The 25,768-nt window shown below is 38.8% G+C and overlaps 1 protein-coding gene across 1 annotated transcript in view; it reads right to left on the bottom strand.

Annotated features, from left to right (window-relative positions):
- The window catches only part of LOC121522464 (receptor tyrosine-protein kinase erbB-4-like), a 536,924-nt gene that overhangs the window by 108,537 nt on the left and 402,619 nt on the right, over positions 1-25,768 (bottom strand). Inside the window, exons 12-13 of the mRNA XM_041806890.1 lie at positions 24,501-24,700; positions 9,940-10,072 (exon numbers count right to left, since the gene is read on the bottom strand). Of these exons, the coding sequence (XP_041662824.1) occupies positions 9,940-10,072; positions 24,501-24,700 (333 nt within the window). The remainder of the gene's footprint in view (positions 1-9,939; positions 10,073-24,500; positions 24,701-25,768) is intronic.

Below are 25,768 nucleotides of genomic sequence, written 5' to 3'. Positions count from 1 at the left end.
TAAAGGTCACTGGATGTAGTCAGAGCATAAAGAAAGCAGTCTCAAACACACACACTGAACCCACACCCATACATTCCTGTTTCACCCACAAGCATAGCAGCTAATTAGCTAACCGTAACACTGATACCATCACGCAGGAGGTCGACACAGTTGAAAGGTGCAGCGGTACCTGCGAGGGTTGCAACATTTTCAAAAATCAATTAAATTAAGTGCCTTGTTATTCAATTTCTGCAATCCCCTTATAATAGTAGAACACCAGAGTGGCCCAGAAAAGTCATTAAATGTGACCACAGAGCGGCTGAGCAGGCGCTTTGCCTTTGTCACTGCAGGACAAGGAGAATGAGTTTTAGGTTCTTCTCTTTTGGTCAGTGAGTAAAAACAGAATGTTCAATCTCAGCAATAGAAAAAAATGTCATTGGCCCAGTGGGATCTAAATCAAATTAGTATTAATTAAGCTTCATCTGGCCTTCATAAAACCTTCCTGGGGGTGGGGGAGGTGAGGCTTTGTCTGGGTGTGTGCTGGTTGAAATGATAAAGACTGCAGGAGAGCTGGAAGGTATCGCTGCTTAAGACTTACAGGCTGGTATACTGTTGTGGATAAAAGAAGGATAAATTCGTAACAGTTTTATTTTCTACATTTGCAACCAACAGAAAACCTTTATTTGGGTTTAATGCAGAAGAAACATTCACTTCAAATGGATTTTTAAACATAAGCTGTAACAGCAATGCTCATGATCACACAAGCAAAAAAAAAATGTTTGACATTTTCAAAAATAATGTACAACTTGTTGGCATTTAAGATGACAGGCATTTAAAGCTGCAAGTTGTTTTCTGTCCGATGAATGTGATTTAAAAAAAAAAAAAACTACTACATGAACATAAACTACAAACACCGATTGATACCCATGTTTTGAATTACTGTAATATATTTCAAACAGTCCATTTAAAATCCAAGTATCCCTGCTTGATACAAAAACAACTGTTATGAAATAAGTTCTGGGATCATTATAATGATGACTTTGCTACAACAAGTCAAAGGCTAAATATGAAAACAGGATAACCTGAGGATAAAACCAATGCATTAAGTAGACCATGTGTCCAGTAATGCATAATGAAGAACTCCATATGGGGAACAGGAAGTTATTTCTACAAACAGGAGTTCTATCAGTTTGTCAAAGTTTTGTGCTGTTAAGCACTGCGTTGACTATTTAAATTAAAAAGAGGAAAAAAGAGCCACTTTTAAGATGCAAAAGTATTGACATTGAGCCAGAAAAGTTGGCAGAGGTGAATGAAGGGCAACTGAATTACTTGATCACTTTCCCCACAAGGTTTTTTTGCTCAGTAGTATACCATTTCAGTTAGAAGCATGTACAGTCCCTACAGAAAGTATTCAGACACCCATCACTATTTTTATTTCTAATATGTTGCAGCCTGATGCTACAGTCAAGATTAAAAAAAAAAAAAAAAGTTTTACTCTCATTAATCTACACTCAGTACACTATATCAGGGGTTCTCAACATTGGGGTCGGGTTCTCACTGGGAGTTGTGAGACACTGAGAGGGGGTCTGCAGATGCCTTAAAGAACTATTTTTGAATTACACTGTTGCCACTTTACACCAGCCTAATTGTAATCAATTTTTATCACTTTTTCCCACCAATTTTAACAATTTTTGCCACTTAAAACCCATTTTTTTGTTCATTTTAAACCCTTTCTAACACTTTTTTCTGCCTGTTTTTGCCACTTTCAAACAAAATCTTGCCACTCTCTGCCTGTTGTTGGCTCTGTTGACACAATATTGCCACTATTAACCCCTTTTACCACTTTTAAGCTTCATTTCACAATTTGATATGCCCATTTTTGCCAGTTTCTGACTATTTCTGCCTCAGCTAACCCTTTTTGCCAGATTATATCAAATTTTCATCCCATTTCACCAGATTTCCACCTATTTTTACCACTTTAACGCCATTTTAGTCACTTTTGAATGTCCTATTACCACTTGATATGCCCTTTTTTTTTGGTTATTTTTTGCACTTTGATCTAATTTTTGGCATTTTGAAAACCCATGTATTTTAATCCTGTTTTTAACAAAAGGATTTACATTTTTTAAGAGGACTACTTACTACACACATGAATTAGAATGTGTTTCTTTGATAAGAGTGGTTATTATTCAGGTTAAATATAAAACACCACAGTTCTTTTTTACTTAAGACCATGATTTTGCAGGCTACCAGTCTGGCTTGGCCCCAGAAAGTGCTCCCATTTTCCCCCCTTAATGGGCAGCTTTGTCTGCACATGACTGTTCTTGAATGTGCATGACTGTGTTCAGCCATCTTCAGGTACAGTGGGGGGTCCCTGGTCACTGGCACCTTTATTTCGGGGATTGCGGGCTGAAAAGCTTGAGAACCCCTGCCCTATATGACAAAGTGAAAACAGAGTTTTATTTCTTTCCGAAACTATATCACACTGACAACTATTTAGACCCTTTACTAAGTTCTTAGTTGAAGAACCTTTGGCAGAAATAACAGCCTTGAGTTTGTCAAAGATGCTGCAACAAGCTTTGCACACCTAGATTGTTTCTTTCTTTCTTTCTTTTTTTTTGTCCTCTACTTTGCAAATCCTCTCAAGTTCTGTTAGGTTGGATGGGGACTGTTGGTCCCTTCACCAATATGGACTTGGGGTGACAAAAGCTTGTTGGAGTTTGCAAAAAAAAAAAAAAATCCAAGTGGAAGCCAAGTGGGCTTTCATGCATTCTGCACTGACCTGAGGCTTCCATCTAGCTACATGTTAGTTATTTGTGGTTGGAGGGCTGCATCAATGTTTGTCCTTCTGGAACTTTGTCTTTTCTCCACACAGGTTCTCTGGAGCTCAGTCAGAGTGATCATCAGGTTCTTAGTCACCACTCTTGCTGAGGCTCTTCTCTTACTGCTCAGTTTGGCTGGGTGACCAGCGCTTGGAAGAGTCCCGGTTGAGCCAAACTTCTTCCATATGAGAATAATGGAGACCACTGTGCTCTTTGGAACCTTAAGTGCAAAACATTTGATCTGTGCCTGGCAACAATCTTGTCTTTGAGCTCTGCAGGCAGTTCCTTTGATTTTTGCTCTAATCTGCATTGTCAGCTGTGAGGCCTGGAGTGGTGTGTGCCTTTCTAAATCAAGTCCAATTTAATTTACCACAGGTGGACTCCAATCAAGGTGTGGAAACATCTAAGACTGAGAGAGATGTTTCAAAGGGTCTGAATACTTATGTCAATGTGGGTTTTTAATTTTTACTAAATTTGCAAAAATTTCTAAAATTCTGTTTACACTTTGTCATGGTGGAGTACTGAGTGTAGGTTAGTGAGAATATTTTTTCCTTTTTTTTACTGTAGAATAAGACTGCAACATCAAATCTAGAAAAAGTTAGAGGAGTCTGAATATTTTCCTAATGCACATAAAATATCAATATTGATATCAGTGTCAGCTGTGATTAATTTGTAAATATTGACATACAGCATATTGGCAAAAATCCAGTCTCCTGAATCCCTAGCCCTAATGTCTCAAAAAGTACTGAGAAATTATTTTAAGCAGGAAGGGAGTAGTGTGATATAAAGTTTAACAGAGGGTCATCAGTTAATTTAACACCACCTAATCCATGACACCAGTTCTGCACATTAGACAAAATTAATAAAAAAAAAAGGTGACTTAAGTTGAATGTTGATCCTCTTTTTGTTAGTTCAACTTCAAAAAATATTTACATGTAATCAAGTTTTTTATGACCTGTAAATGGCCCTCCTGGAACATTGCAGGTGGTCCACACTGGCATAGATAATACCAATGTGTGCAGTAATTTTGTCATGATAAATGCAGCATGCAGGTCCACATAGAGCTTTAAACAAACTAAAATTCATTCCTAACCAGTGTTCTTCAATTCCTGCCCCCCATCTGACATTCACACATCATCAGAATCACTCTTTTGGAGGATACGGTGTCCATGTGATGTGCTTCTGCAACTGGACCACTACAATGTTTTCATGTTTCTTGTTAATATGTCTGTGAATAAAAGTGAATATGAAAAATACAGAGCAATTTAAACATACCAAACAGCCTCTTCTGAGGGAAGCTGAAGTCAGCTATCTTAACCTGGCAGCATTAATTTCAGAAGTTGTGAATGCTGTCTATGGACACATGCCCTTCAACAGTGACATGTGGAATATTTAAAGCATGCTTATAACAAACAGAGTGAAAGCGGGGAAAAAAAGGGTCATGAGTTGCCTTCAGTGAAGCTCTACATATGCAGATGATGTGCTGGTGGTGCCAGTAACGCTGACGGTGTGGGTGGTGCTCATGTGCAGGTGGACAGGTAGGCAGGGCGTGGCCCCGTGCGCAAGCAGTGACTGTGACACGCAGTGACACGCCTAGCCCCCCTGCCCTAACAGCACCCTCAGGTCCTTCCCGTATCTCTCCACTGCAGCCACCAAAGATGTTTTGATAAAGAAAAGAGAACTTTAAATCATCCCTTGAAGCAGTTTAACAAGACGAAACAAATCTAGGATCTTATTAATTGAACTCACCAGGGGAGCTGGTCTCATCACCTTCTGTTCTCAGGTAGATATTATCACTCTGTAGCTCCCTTTAAAATCAAGGGACCCCTGTTGCTTTGAAGCTGTAGGGGTGCCTTTAAAATGAGTTTCTACTCCATCCTAATGATTATTTTCACCTCCAGCTCTTCAATATTATGCAAAGTAAACAAAAATGACTGCTGAACTTGAAAGCTGTTACAGAGAGCCTCAGGCTGTTAAAGTTTTGATAAAGGGTTGTGTAGCAGGTCTTACAATCATCACTAGAAAATTCCTTCTTTTCATAGCAGAATAGGGCGAGTTGATTCATTTATGTACCTTTTTCTTGAATTGATCAGTGGGACATTTTTCACCAATGCTTTATCTTTCATCATTTATCTTTAGTTGGTCCAAAAATGTTGCAGAAAGTGTACTGATTTGAGGTAGACAAAGAGATCACATTACTCCTGTTTTAGCTTCTCTGCAATAGAATTTAAAATCTCTCTTCTCACTGCAAAGCTCTTAAGGGTCAGGCAACATCAGTGCTCATAGTGTCGTATTATCACTTTAGAATAATACACTCCCAAACTGCCAGTCTCTACCTTCAGTCTTTAAAAGTAGTCTGGGAGGTCGAGACTTCAGTTATGCATAAAGAACACTCACTGGTTATCATAGAGACTTGACAGACTATTTCCATCCCAACTTTTACCTCCAAGGTCTGAAACCATTTTCATACTGACAAACTGAGGATAAAGGGTCTTGGTACATTTATTTCTAAGCATAATAGAAATAAAACCCTCAAATAAGGATAAAACTTATTTCTGTGGCAGTATTTCTTTGAAAGAGTTTTTTTGTTTCAAATTTCCAGTTGTTTGTTCAAAAAGCTCATACGAAGAAGTATTGGTTTGCGACAATTTTGTGACCCCCACGGATACCTATCTGTTTGCTGATTCAGTTTTTATTTCCATTTTTGCCTCATTTAACTTTTCCTTGACCCATTTAACATACTTTGCCATTCTTCAATGACATTTCATGGCTGATTTCCACCAACTTTTGCACGTTTAACTTATTTTTGCCTTTTCAGCCTTTTTTTTTTAACTACTTTTTTATTATTTTCATCACTTTTTTCCATTTTTGCCAACTTTTGCAACTTTTAAACGGCTTTTCACAATTTTTGACACCCATTTGTGCACCTATTTGCTAATGTTTTTTGCCACGTTGACCTATTTTTTGCCACTATATCCCATCTTTGCCACTTTTAAACTGCTATTCACCATTTTACTTCCCATCTATGCCACTTTTCCCCTTTCTTGATCAATATTTGCTGTGTCATCCATTAATACCATTTCTAAACTATTTTTGCCACTTTAAACCAATGTTTGCCACTCTTTAATCTATTTTTGCCACTTATAATTGATTTTTGTCACCTTTAAACAGTTTTTCACCAATATTACCACCTTTTTTTCTTACTTTATAATTCTACCGTAAACAGATAAGAGAGACTCCAGACAATTGAATTTCCCTGCGGGGATAAATAAAGTTATTATTGTATTGTATTGTATTGTATTGTATTGTATTTTTTGCTAAAGTTTGCCTTTATCCTGCAATTATTTTATTATTTTCCCTTAAAGTGTGCCCGTTCCTGCTCTTACTGAATCCATTGCTCATGAAATAAAATGGACTTGGCAAATGGATTTGAGCTTGTATAGTGCTTTTATAACTACTCAATGCTTTATGATATATTGCCAATATTGTGTATGGATTATGGGGTGGGGATGAGGGGACAGGGATGGGTTGGGGAAAGGGCTTGGGAGGGAGGGATGGGGTAGGGTGGAGGGATGTATTTTTTTCCCTTTTTTTATTGTTTTGTTTGTGTGTAAAGCCCCTTGTGCTACATTGTCTTGTATGAAAAGTGCTAGACAAACAAAGATTGATTGATAAAGTTATTTCAGCACCTAATACTTTATTCTCTGATATTCCTACATTTGTTCACATCATGGCTTAGCTATGAAGTCTGACATTTCTTTCCTAATAGTTAAATTTAATCCACATCATTAACATTATCCAAAAAGGCAATTATGTTTTAGGAAAAGAGGTTTCCTTTTGGAAATGTTATACTGTACGACAACATAAATCAATAAAATCCTTTGTTTGTTGTACAAAGATTGTTTCCATAGATACTTACTCACAGGCAAACCGAAAGAAGAAGAGCACGAGTCACTTTTATGCAACTTAACCAGGAACAAGAAAGCATGCATGCAGCTGATTTGTCTTTATCAGTTGTTATCTATGTATAGTGTGTGTATCGTACATATATTGTGTATGTTATGATGGAAAAATAATTACACATTGCTGATTGAATTAGAGGGCTAGGTATGAATGCTGTCACAGTATTGGTTCCATGTGTGCTGACTTCCTACTCAACGCAACCAATCAGGGTTGACACTGAAAAATTTAAACACCCTTCTCACTACTGTTGGATGAAGATGCAGTGTGCATCAAAATATTCGTCATCTGCACCGGATTAAATTGCATGAAAGTGACTTCTGTGCTCCAGGGTGATGGGTTCTCTGGGAAGTGTGGCACTCCTTTGTTACAACTTGGCAAGACTGTGTGTCTAAAGTGACATGCTCAGGAGAACGGTGATGGGAAGGGTCAGCTGCTGGATACAAGAGTGGCAGCTGCCCTTCTATGGGCATCTGCTGTGCTTTCCTGGGCCTAGTCCAGCTCACCACATATTGGGTACCCAGGACCTGGTAGGTTGGACCAGACCTTGGGGTCAGCCCTGTGCATTGTGGAGGGGGCAGCTGGGAAGATACTTGGTGAGACTGGGCATGGGCCTGGCACAACTCTGCACAGTGGCCATCAGGACTTCCAGAGCAGTACAGGGCCAAGTTTGACGCGGCAATGCACAGAACCTGCATATGCTCCCATACCTGACTTGACCTGAATAGAGCACAAGTAGCTCATCTTTTTTTGAGTTATTGGGGGTTTCCTTCCCTGATGAAAATGATTTAGAATGAGTACAGTACAATGATATCAATCAAACATTTTTTTGCATAAATGAGGTACAGACACTATTCTTATTTATTTGGGAGATTGTATTTGTTGTAAACTGTCCAGAAGATGAATGACATGCTCTAAATTTAATTTAGATGTTTTTTCCCCATCTTCTTTTCTTGCTGGTTTTGTGAACTTCATACACAGATGAAAAATGCTTATTGTCAATTTTCCCCTCTCTTTTTTTTCTTTTTCTGCATTTAGCAGAGGTAGTGAAAAGAAGTGGCGAGGATCAAATGTGTACATTATGTAAGACTGGAGTAGATTGAATAATTTCAGTTTCATTTTTCTCATTTATGATTAAATAACAGTGCCCCTGAAAGGTCGCTTTGTACCAGTCCAAGGAAAAGCAGCTGTAATTTAGCTATTCAAAGTTTTATGTTTTGACTGTCCTGAAATAAACCAGCGTTAAAAAGGAAAAACTGCAGTTTTGTTCAACATCTCCATTTTATCACTTTGGGTTAGTCAGTGTGAAAAATTGAAGACATTAAAGATTTATCTCAACCTAGAAAAAGCACAGTGAACAAGTGTGCGACCTTTTGTGATTAAGTGCTTTGTTTTATTCATTGAGCATCCACTAGTAAAAAAGAAGAAGTACAAAGACCAAGAAGGGAAAGAACACTTTAAAAGATGTCATTCCATATTATTGTTGCAATATATTTTTGTATATCATCTTCTAAGGATTTAAATGTTCTGTCTTGTGAGATTGTTACAACTCAGGTATGTCTTTTTAACACATGCACAAAACTAAACAGTAAGCACAGAGACAGCCCTGATAAAAGTTATAAACCCCCTTTGGATGTTTTACCCTTTCATTGATCTTATAAATCAGTTAATATCAACATGATTCAGCTTTTTCACACAAAAATAATACAAAAAAATTCTTGATGTCAAAGTGAAAATATATTTCTACAAAGTAATATAAATTTAACAAAAATATATAAGGCACAATCAGTGATTGCAGTATTAATCACCCCCTTTAAAGTGACTGACCAAATTCAACAAAGGTCCAGCAAATTGATGGTAGTCTCACGATTAGAGAAATGGGAATCACCTGATTGCGGTGAATGTGTCACAAGTGATAGTAGTATAAAGACACCTGTGTCTGGAAGGTCCAGTCACGACTTAATCAGTATTCCTGGCTACCATTATACCATGACGACAAAAGAACACTCCAAAAAACTAAAAGAAAAGGTTATTGGAAAGCGTAAGTTGGGGGATGGATACAAAAAAATTCCAAGGCACTGAACATCCCCCTGAGTTCAGTTAAATCCATCATCAAGAAATGGAAGGAATATGGCACATGTGTTAATCTGCCTGGATCAGGCCGTCCTCACAAACTGAGGGGCCATGCAAGAAGGAGACTAGTGAGAGAGGCCACCTATCACTACTCTGAAGCAGTCACAAGCTTCAGCAGCTGAGATGGGAAAGACTCTTCACACAAAAGCTGTAGCCCAGGTTCACCAGTCAAAGCTTTATGGGAGAGTGACAAAGAGAAAGCCACTGTTGAAGAAAACTCATATTAAATCTCAACAAGAGTTTGCCAAAGTCATGCAGGAGAATCCATGGTCAAAAAAAGGAAGTTATTTTGTCTGATAAGACCAAAATGGTGCATTTTAGCCATCAGACAAGAAGCTATGTTTGGCGAACACCAAACACTGCACATCACCACAAAAACACCATACCCACTGTGAAGCATGGTAGTGGCAGCATCATGCTGTGAGGATGCTTCTTGGCAGCCAGCCTTGGAAGGCTTGTAAAGGTAGAGGGTAAAATGAATATGACAAAAAGAGGAAAATCCTGGAGAACAATCGTATTCAGTCTGTAAGAGAACTACGTCTTGGGAGAAGATTTATATTCCAGCAAGACAATGAAAAGAAAATTTGTGGCTGAACTTGGAAAGGGCTGTTCACACCCGATACCTGTGCAACCTGACAGAGCTTGAGCAGTTTTGCAAAGAAGAATGGAGTAAAATTGCAGTGTTGAGATGTGCAAGCCTGATTGAGACCTATCCACACAGACTCAGTGCTGTGATTGCAGCCAAAGGTGTATCCACTAAATACTGACTTAAAGGAGGTGAATATTTATGCAGCCACTTATTTTACATTACATATAGATGATAAGGATGATTTCAACATAAAAGCATTTAATGCTAAAAAGCCTCTCTTTTTACACTTTATCCAACATGCTTTGTAAAGAGGATTTACAACAGATCCATGTACCCACCCCCCCTCATTATTTTGGATACAACCATTCAAGCATTTATCTCTAATCTCCTGGTAGGATGATAGGGACACTCTGTTATGTACTGGAGTGTACGTGTGCATGCTCATGCATAACTCACCCTTCGTAGAGGTTACATGTATCCACGCATGTTCTTCCCCGGCTGAAGAATCTGCAGGAGAGACATTGGTCTGGGCCAGGACCCCAACACCCTGCGTCTGAACACAGCGGGTCACACACCATGTGATCCTTGGCTGCTCAAAAGACACACACACATACACAAAGAATGACAGAAAACAAGCATAGAATTACAATCATGCAGGATGGAGATTAGCTCTGAAGACTCACTGCAGGTGCAAATAATGAACCCAAATTTCCCTTAATTAGCTGTTTATGAAATTAGCCAAAATAGTTCCATTATTTCTGGAAGACACAGGGCTGGATGTGCTAAGGCCTGTGCAATTTGCAAGGGCTCTACTCTGCATCAAATTTCTCCACCTCCACAGAGCAGCTGTTAATTTGCGGTGGTCTATAAAAGGCGTTTTTGTGGGGACGGCTTTCCTAAACAGCAGTTGGATTAATTGCTGCAAGACAGAGGAAGAGGTGTGGGCCTCAAAGACGAACAATACGCACTGAAGAGTCACACAATAATTAGCCTCCTGGATGAACTGAAAGATGACCTAGTTCCTCCCACAGAATGCTCCCACACAGTCCAGGCAAGAGTTCCTAAAACATTACATTTATTAGCTCAGTCCAGTCGCATTTATATTTTACAGGGTGTTCAGTAAATGGAATAAAGCGTCTTTATGTGAATGTGCATAGACAGGACTGTGTGGTTTGTTTCTCTGCAGAGCTAAAAGGAGGGGGCTTTTCTGCTTCATTATGAAAGTGCTGAGCCAACAGTGACAAAGCACTTGTGGGACACAGAGAGCTCCTGCACCTGCATGCAGACTTGTTGATTTCAGCTTAAGCTGGGCCCACGCACAAAGATTTTTTTAAATCTTAACAGCTGTAGAAATGAGAGACCAACACAAGAATAATAAGAGATTAAAGACTTTTGTTCCATTTCAGCAACATCACCAAAATCAGAAATTAAATAAAATGGGCAAATAGATTGATTTAACTCTGATATAAGAAAAACAGCAAATTAATTAAAGGTGAGATTTTATTCTACTATTCAAACTAAGAGTAATCAATATGAATGAAAATACTGGCACAGGATAAAGTCTGAATTCAGTACTTTTATTTCTAGAGGGCTTTACATATTCAGAGTGATGTGAATAAGTGGCACAAAAACATGAATCATTTATTGGCAAATTTTGACTTGCCTTTCAATACACATCAGGAGAAACATGATTTTGCAAATAAATGATGCACATTCTAACAAACATTTGTGCTGTGAAAGTCACCCACTCACCCTGTGCTTCACTCTCCCCTGATGCTCATGATGTACCTGTTACACACCTTTAGGAGATGAGACTGGGCCAGTGAACTGTCATTATAAAGAAATAAACAATGGCCTGCTGCCTCTGCTCTATGGGCTGGTGCTTAGCAAATAAATGAAAATAAATAGCTCGTACTGGCCCTACAGTGCGTCGGCCCACCGGGAAAATGCCTGGTATGCCAGATTGCCAGTCCAACCCTGCCTACAATGATCAAAACTCAGGCTGTTGAATGCGTCTGTAAGTATTATCGCCTCCAAACTGACCTTTAAGAGAAACTGTGAGGCTGTGTACAAAGGCAAATCAATATCTGTTTTGTCTTCGGACCCTTGCTTGTTTTCACATCGATAAACTCTGATGATTTTATTTCATCCAGCTTTCACTGAATCTCTCCTGTCTTTTTCCCTTATTTCATGGTTTGGTTACTTGTCTTTCAATAACAAGGATGCTCTAAACCAAGTTGTAAAGTGGGCAAGCAAGCTTAAAGGTGAGCCACAGCTCAGCCTATCAGATCTTTATTCTTCACAGCAGTGGTGTAAGGCCAGCTCTGTTCTCCATGACTGTTCTCATCCTTTAAAGTCTGAGTTTCAACTTCTTCACTCTGGCTGTCTCTTTGTTCCTCTTAAAGAGAAAACTAAAAGCAACAGGAGCACTTTTGAACCTACAGCTTCTCAAAAAAACTTGCACAAGATGATGCACTTAACTGGAATATGTATTATTTTAGAATTATTTTTTTTAAAAGCACTGTATCAGGACTTGGTTTTAGACACCAATGTTTGTTACCTCCGTCGAGGAGGTTATGTGATCGGCAGGGTTTGTTAGTTTATTTGTTAGCAACATAATTTAAAAAGTTATGGACGGATTTTGATGACATTTTCAGGAAATGTCAGAAATGGCATAAGGAAGAATAGATTAGATTTTATGAGTGATCTGGATCACCGTCTGGATCCAAGAATTTTTTAAAGGATTAGTTACTATTGGGAGATAGGGCTAATGGTGGAGGTATGCACTCTCTGAGTGCTTTTCTAGTTTTAATATTTTAATGTTTTAAATAGTTTTTAATGTATTTTATCTGATTGTGTCCTGAATTGTGAATGAGTTTTGTTATTTGTTGTTTTCATATTTAGAATTCCAAAACTCCTGTTTGCAAAACAAATTTACCCGAATGAAGATCAAACCTTGACACCAACCAAGAAACATTTTATTCAAAGGAGATGACAGTGTAGATAAATTAGAATCAGCTTGAAAACATTAATCCTCATGTTGCTGAACATTTTATTAATTTTTAATCAATGTTTTTTTTTTTTTTTTGTAAATAAGATGAGTACAGAATTAGGTTTCAGTGAAATTCTACCTTTAATTTCAATCCCCAATCATTGTTATTGATATTAATAAGCTATTGGTGATACATGTTTAACTGTGTGACAGCAGTGACACGGCTCCCACAGTCCAATACAGCAGGTGACGGTATGCTCACAGCTAGTTTGCATATCTGCCATTACGATCCTCTACATTGAAGTTCCTAAAACACCAGAATCCTGGACATGAATCGCCTTACATGTTATGCTTTTCACTTGGGATATAGTTGGATTTATAACATGTGGCTGTACAAATTTTCATTGAAGACCTAGACCTGCCTCAGGGCATGCCATTTGGGGTCCAGTGGAGAAGGGAATGAGTGTGTGACTTCAGATACAACCATGGTCACTGTGGCCTTAACAACATGTAAGGTCACAGTAACCTTAAATCTCCCTCAGGTCCCCAAATGTAGGTTTGTGTTAGACTTCACAAAAATTGACATTCTTGACTTATTATGTGCTCAAGATTTGAGGTCGAATGACCTTGTGCATGTAAAATCCTATCAGTTCATCCCTGAGTCAGAGGGCAGATGAGTGCAAAGTTCATGAAAAATACCTCAAAGCATTCTGTAGATATCCAATTCAGAAACAAGGGATGAAAATAGGGCCCAATGATCTTGACCTATGACCTCTAAAATCATTTCATCCTTGAGGCAGATAAAACATTTATATAACTTTAAAAAATGAGGCATTCTTAGGATACCATTCAAAAGGAGTGACCCTGAGGTTCAATGATCTTGAACTTTGACCGATGACTAAAACTTAATAAATACATCCATGAGGAAGACTCAACATTTGTGCCAAGTTTGAAGAAAAGCATTCCTGGACAGACAGATGGATGGACAACCCAGAGACATAATGCCTCCAGCTTAAGGCATTATTGCCAACACTAGCACTGTCAGTTCTTTTATTTTTAGCGATTTATCAGAATTAACACCATTCTTCTCCTATTATAATGTAACTTTAATCTAAGATTATATAATTCACTGAAAACTTAGAATTTTTAATTGGCTTTAGAATAAAAATAATAGCAACTGAATATGGCACAACAAATCAGTTGAAACAACGGATCAGTACAAATTTTTGATGTCATAAAAAAGCATTTGATTACAAAGGAACATGCATGAAGTGTGGTTGGTTTAATTTTAGGCTGCATTCAGTCACCAAAAAGAAAGCCCCTTTTCACAGAAACTCATTCACAGTGAGCAATCTGTATGCTGCTCTCTGTGTCTCTTCTCATATAGTAGCAACACTCAGGCCATTACATGCACTCTGTTCTCATCCCTCCTTATCTGTTATCTCTCTCTCTCTCTTGCATTGGTCCCCTTAAACCCTCAGTGCAACAAAGGTTGCTCTATCTGAGACTATTTCAGTGACAATATCAGAGTGCTGAAGGAACACGGTGACAAAGCTGCAGGACTTTAACTGCCCATCTTCATCTGATGTGATCTTTAAACAGATTAGAATATTTACTTTTTATTCCACTGTGTTCTTTTTCAGAGTCCTGGCCACATGTAAGCCACGGGTGATGCCTTGTTGTAAGCCATAACCTCGCTCCTAATGCTTGAAAAATCAGACCGATGTATGCAGATACATGGAGGGAAAAAAGAAATCAAGTGTTTCCTTTGAGGCCAGAGGATGAAAGCATTCCCTTTCACACAAGACAAAAGCATCTCTGTTGGGCTTCCAGCGCCTTAGGTAAACTGACCAGCACAGGGAAACACGAGGAGAAGGAGGAATGATGGGTAATAAAAAAAAAAGGAGGAAATAAACATGGGAGGAGGAGAGGTTGGATTGCTTTTTAACTACACAGCACTCCAAAGATCAAAACAATACCGACTTCAGATGTTTCTGACACGGCTGGAAAACAAAATCCCATGGGGCTTGAGCCCAAGGGTGCCTTTGTGAGTCCCCTGGGAGACATGAGAACAGGCTATGATAATGAGGATGATCGGAACTCTTAACTGGGAAGGAGAACGGGGTGATGATGATGAGAGAGAAGAGTTATAGACAGGGAAAAAAATCTGTTGATTTCAAGAAAAAAGACAAAGCAGCAGGACACAGAAATAATTTCTGAGTAGACAAACATCTCTCAGAGAATTTGGATGATGTTAAAAGACTTAAAAAGATCTGTGGAACGGTGTTTCTGAAGCTCAACTCTTGCAGTAGTTTGCTGCATCCCTTTCTTCTCCATCAAAGGCTGCACTTAAAGCAGGGGCACCATTGTAAATGCTAAAGAGTATAAACAGACAGCTGAGGAAAATTATCCTCACCAGTGTGCAGCACAGAGTAACATAATGGGTTTGATCCGTATGGCAGTGATGGGAGCAATTTAAAGATGAGGTTGAAAAGTTGAAGAATGCATGTTTAGGGCTAGTATAGAAAAGGATGAATCAAAACTAGTCTCAACATCTTTTGTACTAAATGTGAACTGCATTGATTTAGCAAATTTTGATCCAAGCTCATCCATTATAAAGACCATGTGAGAAATGTTGAGCTGAAGTGGGAAAATCAGATGCTACAAATAATACAGTGAGGCTGGAAGCTCTTTTTTTACAGCACTAAGGTGTTTCATTTAATCAATAGCTGTATCAACCAAATGCAACTAAATCCTATCAATTGCATAAGCACAGTATTACACCTGGTTAGACCTGTTCTATTGAAGCTAATGTAGTATTGACCAGGTAAAAGTTAATCCATCCTGACCTCAAATATGCAGACATCAGTGAAGGGATTACCCCAAAAACCCACCATTATGAGATATTCAGGCCATCCTCTGCATGATCTGAGTATAAAGACATGGCCAAAGCCTGGCAAGACAACAGAACAGCCTGCCACTAATTGTCACAGCCCATGCGACGAACACTATGGTGGACAGCATTAGCCACTAGCATCAGAAATGAATGATAACTGATTAAAAATTGATTAAAAAAGATGTTCAATATTGGATTTACTGGTGTGGATTTAATCTTTAAACACCAAGGAAAGTCATCCAAGTCCCAGGCTTGCTAGAAAAGCTTCCATGAGGGCTATGGAGGTGTGGATAGCGGCATTAGAATGGTACAACAGCAAGCTGCAAGAGCGGAGAAAGCTAGTGGCAACAACATATGGTTCAAAAGTTGTTTGACTTCTTCTAAACTGACTTTCTTGTTGTTGTGATGACATCAGTCTCAGGAGGTTAATGCAACTCTAAAAATAACTGATTGACTTTTAATCAATCTCCCCAGTGTGTGCATGAAGGAAATTCAGGTGGACCAACCCATTTTGTGGGGCCTTGGGTCTTTCAATTGTTTCTTCTTTTTAAAGTTTCCCAATAGTTCATAGTTTCATACAAAACGTGTTGAAGCATTTTGACCAAGTAAATTATCCCAAAACAGTAAAATGCAACTCACAAACCTACAACTGTAAGCCTAGGCCTCCAAAGATCATGAGCTTTCTGTATTGTAAATCAGCATGTGTAATATTCTAATAGTGTCATCATAATGCAAACTTAATGAGTAAGAAAAAAAATGGATGAAGTCCTTTGATATAATACATTGTTATTTCAAGGCCAGAAGACAAATAGTTAAAGAAAGTGAGAGAGCTTGATATGTAAACACACAGTAGGAGCTCCGTGCACACACTCAGTTAGACTTCCACACATACACCATGGCTTTCCCCAACATGGTCCTGCTGATCCCATCTCCACCAATCTGTTTACAAGTCTTTATGTCTTTATTTGCTATCTTGGATGCTAATTTCATCATGTCTCGCCCCTGTGACACTTCTATTACTATCCCTAGAGCCAGCACAAAGGGAGGATCACATTACCCCACATTTTGCCTCTGTGAAATTCCCACTGAAGGTCAGAGGTGTGTAAATATCCCACCTTGAACCTGCGGTCTGAATAGGACAAAAATTACCTGTGTGTGCTAAACATGCTGGAGCTTTCCATGACCCTTCAAACACTTCTTAGACAGCTGGAGTTATGTAACAGCCCTTTTCTTGCTGAAAAATTATACTACAAATGCACTGATGGGGCTAATAACAGCTCATTTTCCTTTAAACTTTTGACCTTTTGAGGAGGACTGTGAAGAAAACAAAACACTTTTCTCTCTCACATAATAGCCGGAGGCCTGTAAGGTAAAAATGTCATTATAAAACACTGACATTTTATTGCTAATGACTCACCACTCTACAGTATGTTTTAGAGCCTATAAAAAGCTGTGAGTTTCCTTTTATTCCGTTTTGCCCCTGTATTTTCTAGGAACAGGAGAAGTATCTAACATTTTTTTTTAACATGTTTTGAACATGGATGGATTTTGAATGTGTTTTTTGTTTATGTGCATCCTGGATAACTTCTGACTCAATTTAGTGCATTAATCTGTGGAGGGTTTAATTTCTCACAGCTGGACCTGGAGGCCCATTGTAGTTTGTTAGCTCAGTGCTAACACACAATGGAGACTGCCATTAATGGGATAACAGAACTACCATCACAATGTTATCACAGTGTTGTCAATAAACATATTTTTAGAAGCATTCTGAATTCTGTGTACAACCCAAATTCCAAAAAAGTTGGGGCACTGTGTAAAATCAAACTGAAAATACAGTTATTTTCAAATCTAATAAACCCATATTTTATTCACAGCATATTAAATGTTTAAATTAAGACATTTTACCATTTTATGAAAAATACTGGCTCATTTGGAATATCCAGATGTGTAAGCTGCCCATGCTAGAGGCACTAATGCAACCCCATACCATCAGAGCTGCAGGCTTTTGAACTGTGTGCTGATAACAAATTGGATGGTCCCTCTCCTCTTTAGGACTGCATGACACGGCGTACACAGTTTCCAAAGAGAATTTCACATTTTGATTCATCTGACCATAGAGCAGTTTTTCATGTAGCTTCAGTCCATTCTAAATGGGCTTTTGCATTTGGCATTTCTGGATTGTGTTCATATAATGGCTTCTTCTTTGCATGATACAGCTTTAACTTGCATTTATGGATGGCAAACTGTGTTGACAGACAATAATTACTGGAAGTGTTCCAGAACCCAGTCACTGATTTCCAGTGCAGAATCATGCCTGTTCTTACTGCAGTGCTGCCTGAGGGCCAATGAAAATAAAAATTGAATAAAAATGTGGGTTAAAAGGATTTGAAAATTACTGCACTCAATTTTTATTTGCATTTTACAAAGTGCTCTAACTTTTTTTTGGGATTGAGGTTATAAATATAAGGTTAGTCCGTTACAAGTTAAGTGAAAGCATATTTTTAAAATCTCTATAAGACAGGGAGGACTTCTTACCTAATGCTGTTAATGCATGTATTCAAACTTTAACAACACATCATTGTTCATTGTTAGACTCCAGCTGAGTTCAAATTATAGCACATGGGGGAAAAAATGGGTTATTTGAAAAGATTTCATAAAAGGATCAATTTCACTCTAGCAGACTTGTGGAGAAAGCTTCATATGAAGACAAACCTGTCAAGCTAAAGACAGAATATCAAATTAATTCTGTGTCGAATCAGGATGTCCAAATCCACCAACTCTTACTTAAAAAGTTCAATGTTAAAATGTGGATATAATAGATGAAGGTAGCTTGGCTTATTTGGGACAGGTATGACTTGAATAGGACCTTTTAACTGCATCACCAAGTCATTAACTTATAAATGGGTTATTGTAATTTGCATAATTTCATATGTATTTAGAGAAAACCTGGTATATTTGAAGTCTTTTTAAACAGTATGTTTTGCTGCAACACACTGAATGACATGAGACCTCAGATGTAGTCAAGATTTTTTTCCATAATTAATTTTCAGTAGAAACTCATCAATTAAGAATTAAAATAGTGTTTCAATTGTTTCTTTTAGATAGTCAGTTAATACTGAAAATTAAGTAGAAACCATAACAAAAAAGTCAATAATAATGCTTGCTCATCTCTCAGTCCTGTCTTCCTCTTTCATGTACTTGAAGTTGACATGTGGTTGGAGCTGGAGAGTTTGTCTGCTCTTGTCTGCTCAGCCTTGAGGAAAGCCGAGGCCTGCCTGTCTGAGGCCTTGTTTTCACAACAGTGAATTGAAATCAGTAACTTTTAGTAGTGCTTTGGCTGTTCAGTTAGACAGCAACGATATTTTTGGTGCCAGAAAATGCAGTTTAAAAAACGGCTTATACACATGAGCGTTACTGTTTCACCTGAACAGGTAGATGGACTACAACGATGGTGGACTCCTGAGGTCGCCTTGAGCTACTCATCCAAGTTAACATTTTCTAGAAATGTACTTGCTTTGTCTTTTAGAGTTTCCTGGACTAGCAACAACACCTTGTTCTATATTTAGGCCCAATCCCAATTCTCCCCTTAACCCTCAGTCTTAACCCTCAGTCTCAAAATGCACGATCTCGCATAGTGCAAGGACTGTCCCAATACTCTGGAGAGTTGAGCTTAAGGGGTGAGATTGAGGATGTTATCTCCCTCAGTTTTAGCTGTTCCTGGACCTCCCTTGGTTTTGAGGGTTATCAAGATGGCGGCGAAGGCAGGGAAGAAATCGAGTTATAAATGTAAATTTCTGTGTTGATAGAGATCTAAAAAGTACAAAAACCACTCCAATGTCGTGGTGTTTATATATGTTATTTGGTTGAATATTAACATGTTCTTGTTCTTCTTCTTCTTCCTTTGAATCAACAGACTACACTGTTTTGGCGCATTACTGCCCTCTACAGTCTGTAATCGTAACTGCTATTGAGGGGTGTCTCATTTCTAAGTCATGAGATGGCCCTTACACTTGGTTTTGAGGGGTGAGTTAAGACTGAGGGTTGAGCTTGAGGGTAAGATTGAGGGTTAAGGGGAGAAATGGGATTGGACCTTACATTCACTGAATGCATCAATTTATGTTTACACACCTTACTGCACTGTAGCTAGAAGGCTATAGCGAGCATTCATGTGCTTCTTTCTTATAACATCACACTGTCATATTCTGACTTTGCATTTATAGTACAGTGATCTGACATGTCAGACTGTTTCATAAATCTATAGTATGAGTGTTCATGCATGCACTCAAGCACATGTGCACAGCTTGGATATGATGTACAAGACTGTTCCTGTCAATGATGGTTTCAGAGCTTTATCTGACCTAAAAGATTCAAAATAAGCCTTAAAGTAAAGCTGTCGTCCGTTTTTATGTATTATTCCACTGTGCCGACTCTGTGAGAGCCTGAACCTTGTAAACTGTATATGCCATATTCTGACTTGATGATGTATCTATGCTTTGATCTGGTGGAGCTTGGAGAGTGAGAGCAGGGCAGTGGGGTACTGGGAGAAGAGTGTGCTTCAGAGAGGGAGGGGGGCAACTGGTGCTAGAGTTAGTGTGCCCTTAAACACTGTTGAGTGCTTCATGTAAGTGAGGCCTTCCTCTTTGTTACAACCCTCGTTCAGATGGAAAGAGTCTTCTTTATTTTTTTCAAAGAAATGTTTTTTAGCCAGCGTATTGATGAAATTATCACCTGATGTAAAAAACAAGACGCAGTGTTGTAGTGTTCAATTTATTTTCACTTTTTAACAAAGCCTCTCTAATGACTCCAGATTTAAAAAATGAGGATATTCTCACCATTATTTGGTTCAGGCCTTTGTCAGAGAGTAAGTATGCTGGACTGCCCTCTTTTTCCTGCTGCTGTGATTTAATTGCCATGCAGACGTGACGTGCATAACCACCCTCCACCTGGACGAATAGCGAAGTGAAAAGCATTGCCTTTACACACACAGTCCCATTAAAAATAAGCAATAGGATCATCTCCTCTGTCGTTGTTGGCCTGTAAGAGAGCAGTCCTGCCCTTTTCTAGTCCCTACTAGGCTCAGTCAAGTGTTGACGTGCACACTCTGATGCACACATGCAGAGCTGTGTCAAGGAGAACAGTGTGAGTCTTGAGTCTCACCCAAAAGTCTTCAAAGTCACTGAGAGAGAAAAAGTGTGTGTATTTGTGAGTGTGTATGCCCAACACCAAGGAAGTGCCCAGGGGAAAGGAGCATATGAACAGTGAAAAGGGGCCAACTCAATAATGCAAATACTGGCTCATTAATGAACATTATACATAAATTAATAATGTCCTAACACTTGTGGCAGTGATAAAATAAAAGCACTTCCATTTTTAGACACATAATTTTTGTCTTCTCATGTCAGATATTTGCCTAACTCAATTTGACCAAAACTTTCTACAAGGTGCTTAATGTTAATTGCTCTAATTATGGGATTATTGTTTTTGGTTTTGAAATTAGAGACATGATCGTTCCATTTTCTCAACAGATAGAAAGCAATAGTGCTGACAAATGTGTTTATATTTAGTGTCTCTGCTGCCTGTTGCTGCAGCATAATGATGTGTTAAAAAGCTGTTTTTCCCAGTCAAACCATCTGACGCATAAACGCTGATATAATAGTTTAATAGTCAGAGTTTTGTTGAGTTTGCATCAGGTCAGGGAGCCTGAATTTTCTGAGCAAAGTGTAAGATTTCTCTTAAAGAGTAAATCTCAAACATTTTCAACACATTTTTCTTGTGAGATACTTTGTAAAAGAAGAAACTCTCTGTGCTGCCTGGAGCTGCACAACTGATGTTTAAAATATGACCAGAATACAAAAATACATCTTGGATGATAATACTAAGCAGAAGCATTAAACAGCAGACATTCAGAACACTCTGATATTCAGTGTCATCAAAATGTCTCAGACAAGCTGGCTGCAACCCCAGACAGGACTGTTACAAAGTGGTAGCATGCATTCATTTAGTTTTATGAGCAGGTTGTAGTTCAAGTATATATAAACATCCCAAGACTTAAAGGAAACTTCAGAGTTAAATGCTGCTGCAATAATCTGTATATGAAGCCTCCATTTAGTAGGTTTAAAAGTGAAGACAGCCACTAATGACTTATATAACAGGAGAAATTACATTAAAAGATACTGAAATCCCTTAGTATATTTTGTTAGCAAACGTGCGTTCAAGGCCAGCCTATGAGGCCGTAGACTGTATACACCATGGGAATAACCTCTGTAAGGTCATTCATTTCTTAAGTTGAGTTTTGGTGCCAAATAAGGGTGCTCTTTATTGTTGAAATGTCTCAAACTAACTTTCAATCAACCTGAGAACAGGCAAGAGAAAGAAAAATATAAAAGCTGAAATCATATCCAATGAAGAGCTGTTTGTGAAAGAATTGTCTCTTACTGCAATGCCGAAGATCTGGATCACTAAAAAATCTAAAATAGAAGATGGTGGAGTATTTGTCATTATTTGCCTGCTAGTTGTGTTTGCTGGTGATGTATGCATGTGAGATGGCAAAAGCATTTTAATAAGGGTTGGTAACATTAAGGTTTTCTTCTGACACTGGTGATCAAGGAATACTTTCAATACTGAATTGGTGCAGAAACGGTGGCTGATGTCAGTTTTGACACTGTTTTGACACTTTCATATTATTGCGACTTGTTTGCGGCTTCTTTTTAGCCAGTTTTAACCATTTTTGCAAGTATTTTGGCAAGCTTTTTTTCATTCCTGCTGATTTAATCTACTGCTGCTTAACCTTACACGCCAGATGGATGTGTTTCACACATCCATCCGGGAAAGCTTCAATAGGAAACGTTTGAGGAAAGGCAGAGGCTTTGAAAAAAACTCGGAGTGTGATTGGGTGAACGTTCTGTCTGTCACATCTCTACGGGCCAATCAGAGCAACAAAACACGTGACGTAGCCACTATCGAGCTGCGCGTGCGCAGCTATGGGGAATAATGCGAAACATGGCAACTGTAGACATGTTAGTACTCAACTTTTGTTGTTTTTCAAAAGAAAACAACTCACTGCTGTTCTTTGTTCTTCTTTTAACGAAGAAATGTCGTCAAGTTCTGATAAAACTGGCACTTTAGCAGCATCCACGCTAATCTCTCCCTCCATAACTGCACCAGCTCTTGCTGCTGCTTGTTTACGTCACGACTCCGCTGCACCTGAAAGTACCGCCCCTCGTCGCTGATTGGTCCTGTCACTTTCTAACCGGGCCCAAACCCAAGTTCAGATGGGAGCTTTGCAAGATGGATTTGCCAATGAAAAACAAGAAAACTGGTGTATCCATCTGCTTTGCAAGGTTAACTGCTGCTACTTTTCATCCATTTTTGCCACTTTTTGTGCCATTTGCCACTTCTTTTGCCGGTTTTAACCAAATTTGCTTTATTTTTGGCTCTTTATATGCCAATGTTTTGCCACTTTCAACCCATTTTCTAGCTTTTTTCCCCATTTTTACCACTTTTTACCATTGCCACTTTTGACCCATATTTTGCCACTTCTTTTTGTCAGTTTTAATCCATATATGCCACTGTTTAGCCCATTTTAGTTCCTTTTTTTTCCTGATCACCACTTATGGCCTTCTACTGCTGCTTTTCATAATTTTTTGCCACTTTTCATCCATGATTGCCACTTGTTGTTGCCAGTTTTTAACCTATCTTTTGCCACTTTTTGGCCTTTTTTTTTTGCCAATTTTTTACCAGTGTTTTGCAATATCAGTTTGTAGCTATTTAAGTTTTGAAAATAAGACAATAGATCTGACTTCCATCTATGAGACTTTTTAAAGAAAACCTCATTGGCTTTTGTCACAGCAGGCTGACCATCGGACTGTACAGGAGGGGTGTAACAGTTCACAGATGTCACATTTGGGTTTATACCTGAGTTGGGGGGGGGGTCACAGTTCGGTACAGGTTCAGTACAAGTAAAAAAGGAGCATAAAGTCTCAAATCTACAGGTCAAATTCTAGGTGTCCCTCATTTATCTCTTTTTGGAAGTGTGTAGCATACAATTTCATCCTTCTTGTGTGAGAATAAACTGTTTTGCTTTAAATGTGAAAAAAAGAGAAAAAGCAGATAAAAGGATGCAAAAAAGACAGCATCACAGAAAGTGAATAGTCTTATATATCCAGAGAATGATAAAATTGATATAATGTAAAGACAACAATAAAATATATACATATCTGAGACTTTTAAGGTATCATATTGATGATTTCTGTAGTGAACCATGATGCTGTCACAAAGTTATTAGTAATCAAGGCTATACACACATATGCAGAGGTAGAGAACACTGGTTTAAGTTTGTATTACTTGCAGACTAGCTCATGGAAACACATATACAAACATGTAGACGCTGATATTCCAACATATATGTATATGGCCTTTAAAATGTATTAGCGTCACTAAAGTCATAGACCCTCTATGCTTTCACATCCAGGGGCTTTTGAAAACAGTGCAGAGAAGTTGGTAAAGGAGAAGCCAGTGGTCTCTCTCAGTGCCCCTCTGCCACTGTACCTGTAGCTTACAGTAAAAATCACAGATTCTTTCCCACCAATTCAACCACCCTGTTGCCACGTACCCCAAACATTCTCCTACACTCTTTCCTTTTAACTTATTTTCAAGCTTTTTATGCATTTATTGAAGAGAAAACTGTGGATGGAGTTGGAAAAATGTGTGGAGAAACAATGTGGGATAAGAGCCACAGGTCAGATTCAAACCCATGCACTTCAAGGACTGCAGCGACTGTACATGGAGCATGCTAACTAATCACTAGGCCACCAGTGCCACAGTTCTTCTGCATTCTTGTTACTTTGTGTTGGTGGTTTCCACAGAGACACTAGTTTGATATTCATTTATTTAGATGTCTTTAATTTTGAAAAGCCCCTGTGATGTTACTCTACAGTAGCACTAGTGGAATAACTTTATTTCCAGTCAGTATACTTGGTCAAAACTGTCACAAAATAGCTTTAACAGCATCACTGACTCACTGAAGTGGAGACGAATAATTTCAGTTGATGTTCATTTCTGTTTTCATAAAGAGAAACCTAAGATTTAGTCTTAGCAAAAGTGTGTGTTGTGATTTGAATATAAACTTACAGCAGTCTTGTGGGCTTCTGTTGTTGCGGACGAGAACCTTCTGGTTTGTGGCGCGGAACAGTCGTGTCCAGTTGACAGTGTTGTAGTAGCAGAGCTGACTGTTCTCTGCGATGTGAACGTTCCCAGCGCTGATCTCTCTCAGGGACTGGAGCTGCAGTGATGAGATGCCCTGCTGTTTCAACACCAACAGAGAGATCCCACTGAGAGGGAAGAGCGGGTGGAGGTGAGAGGAAGAAAGGGTCGGATAGATGGGGGTGGGAAAACAGAGGAGAAAAAGAGAGAGGGGTGCAGAGTCAAAGGGAAAAGAAAGAAGAGAAGGCCTTTTTTATTTCACAGACTCTGATGTATAAGTTAGGGTTTCTGGGGAAATCTGATCTTGTCATGTTTTCATAGTGGTTGGGTAATATGCATAATCAGTTTAATCTTCCTAAAATAATATTCCTATGTAGGAAAGTAATGCCACATGTCACTGTTTATAAAAAACACTAAGGCAATGAGGACCAAGAGGTCAATTGGGTTTCTGTTAGATCAAATTGGTTGTTTGATCCCTTGCTCCTCCCCGTGAACAAATACTAAAACCCTGACTCCCCATCCCCAGGGCATTGACCTTGTAGTCCATTTATTGTCTAGATAAACATAGAGCTCAAAGAGGGGATTGTTACAAGGCACCGATGTAGGGAAGGTTACAAAAACAATTCTGCTGCACTAAATATTTCCAAGAGTACAGTGGCCTCCATAAGTCTCAAATGGCAGAAGTTTGGCCATCACCAGGACTCTTCCAAGAGCTGGTCGCTTATGCTGCACCAGGAATGGTCCTGCTATAGAACAGGGCTAAACTGTACCAACCCCACATGGATGATCCAAGTGTGCCATGGTGATGACACAATCATTCGTCATCATTCTGGGATGCCTTGCAGATGTGTTTTAGTAGCAAACACTGCACCAAACTTTGAAATACCTGCCAGATAACCATTAGAAGTAGAAGAAGAAACTTCAAGTAGAAAGCAGCGCAGCTTTTAAATGTCATCAACTCAAAACGCATCATCACCTCAAACAGCTCAGTTGTGGTGGAAAAGCAAATCCCCTAGAGTCCTGGGCTGCCGTGCAGAGTCAAACCAAGTGAAGCCAAGCTAGACATAATGGAAAAGCCCCACTAAAGTGGCCCAGCTAGAACTCTGACTTGAACTCTATACAGAATATCTGGAGAGACCTGAAAATAGGTGTCATTAATACTCCCCATCTAATCTGAATGAGCTTGAGAGGACTTG

Source organism: Cheilinus undulatus, linkage group 15, assembly GCF_018320785.1.
Source record: "Cheilinus undulatus linkage group 15, ASM1832078v1, whole genome shotgun sequence".
In the NCBI taxonomy this organism is placed as follows: domain Eukaryota; kingdom Metazoa; phylum Chordata; class Actinopteri; order Labriformes; family Labridae; genus Cheilinus; species Cheilinus undulatus.
This window is presented reverse-complemented; position numbering and strand designations above follow the sequence as displayed.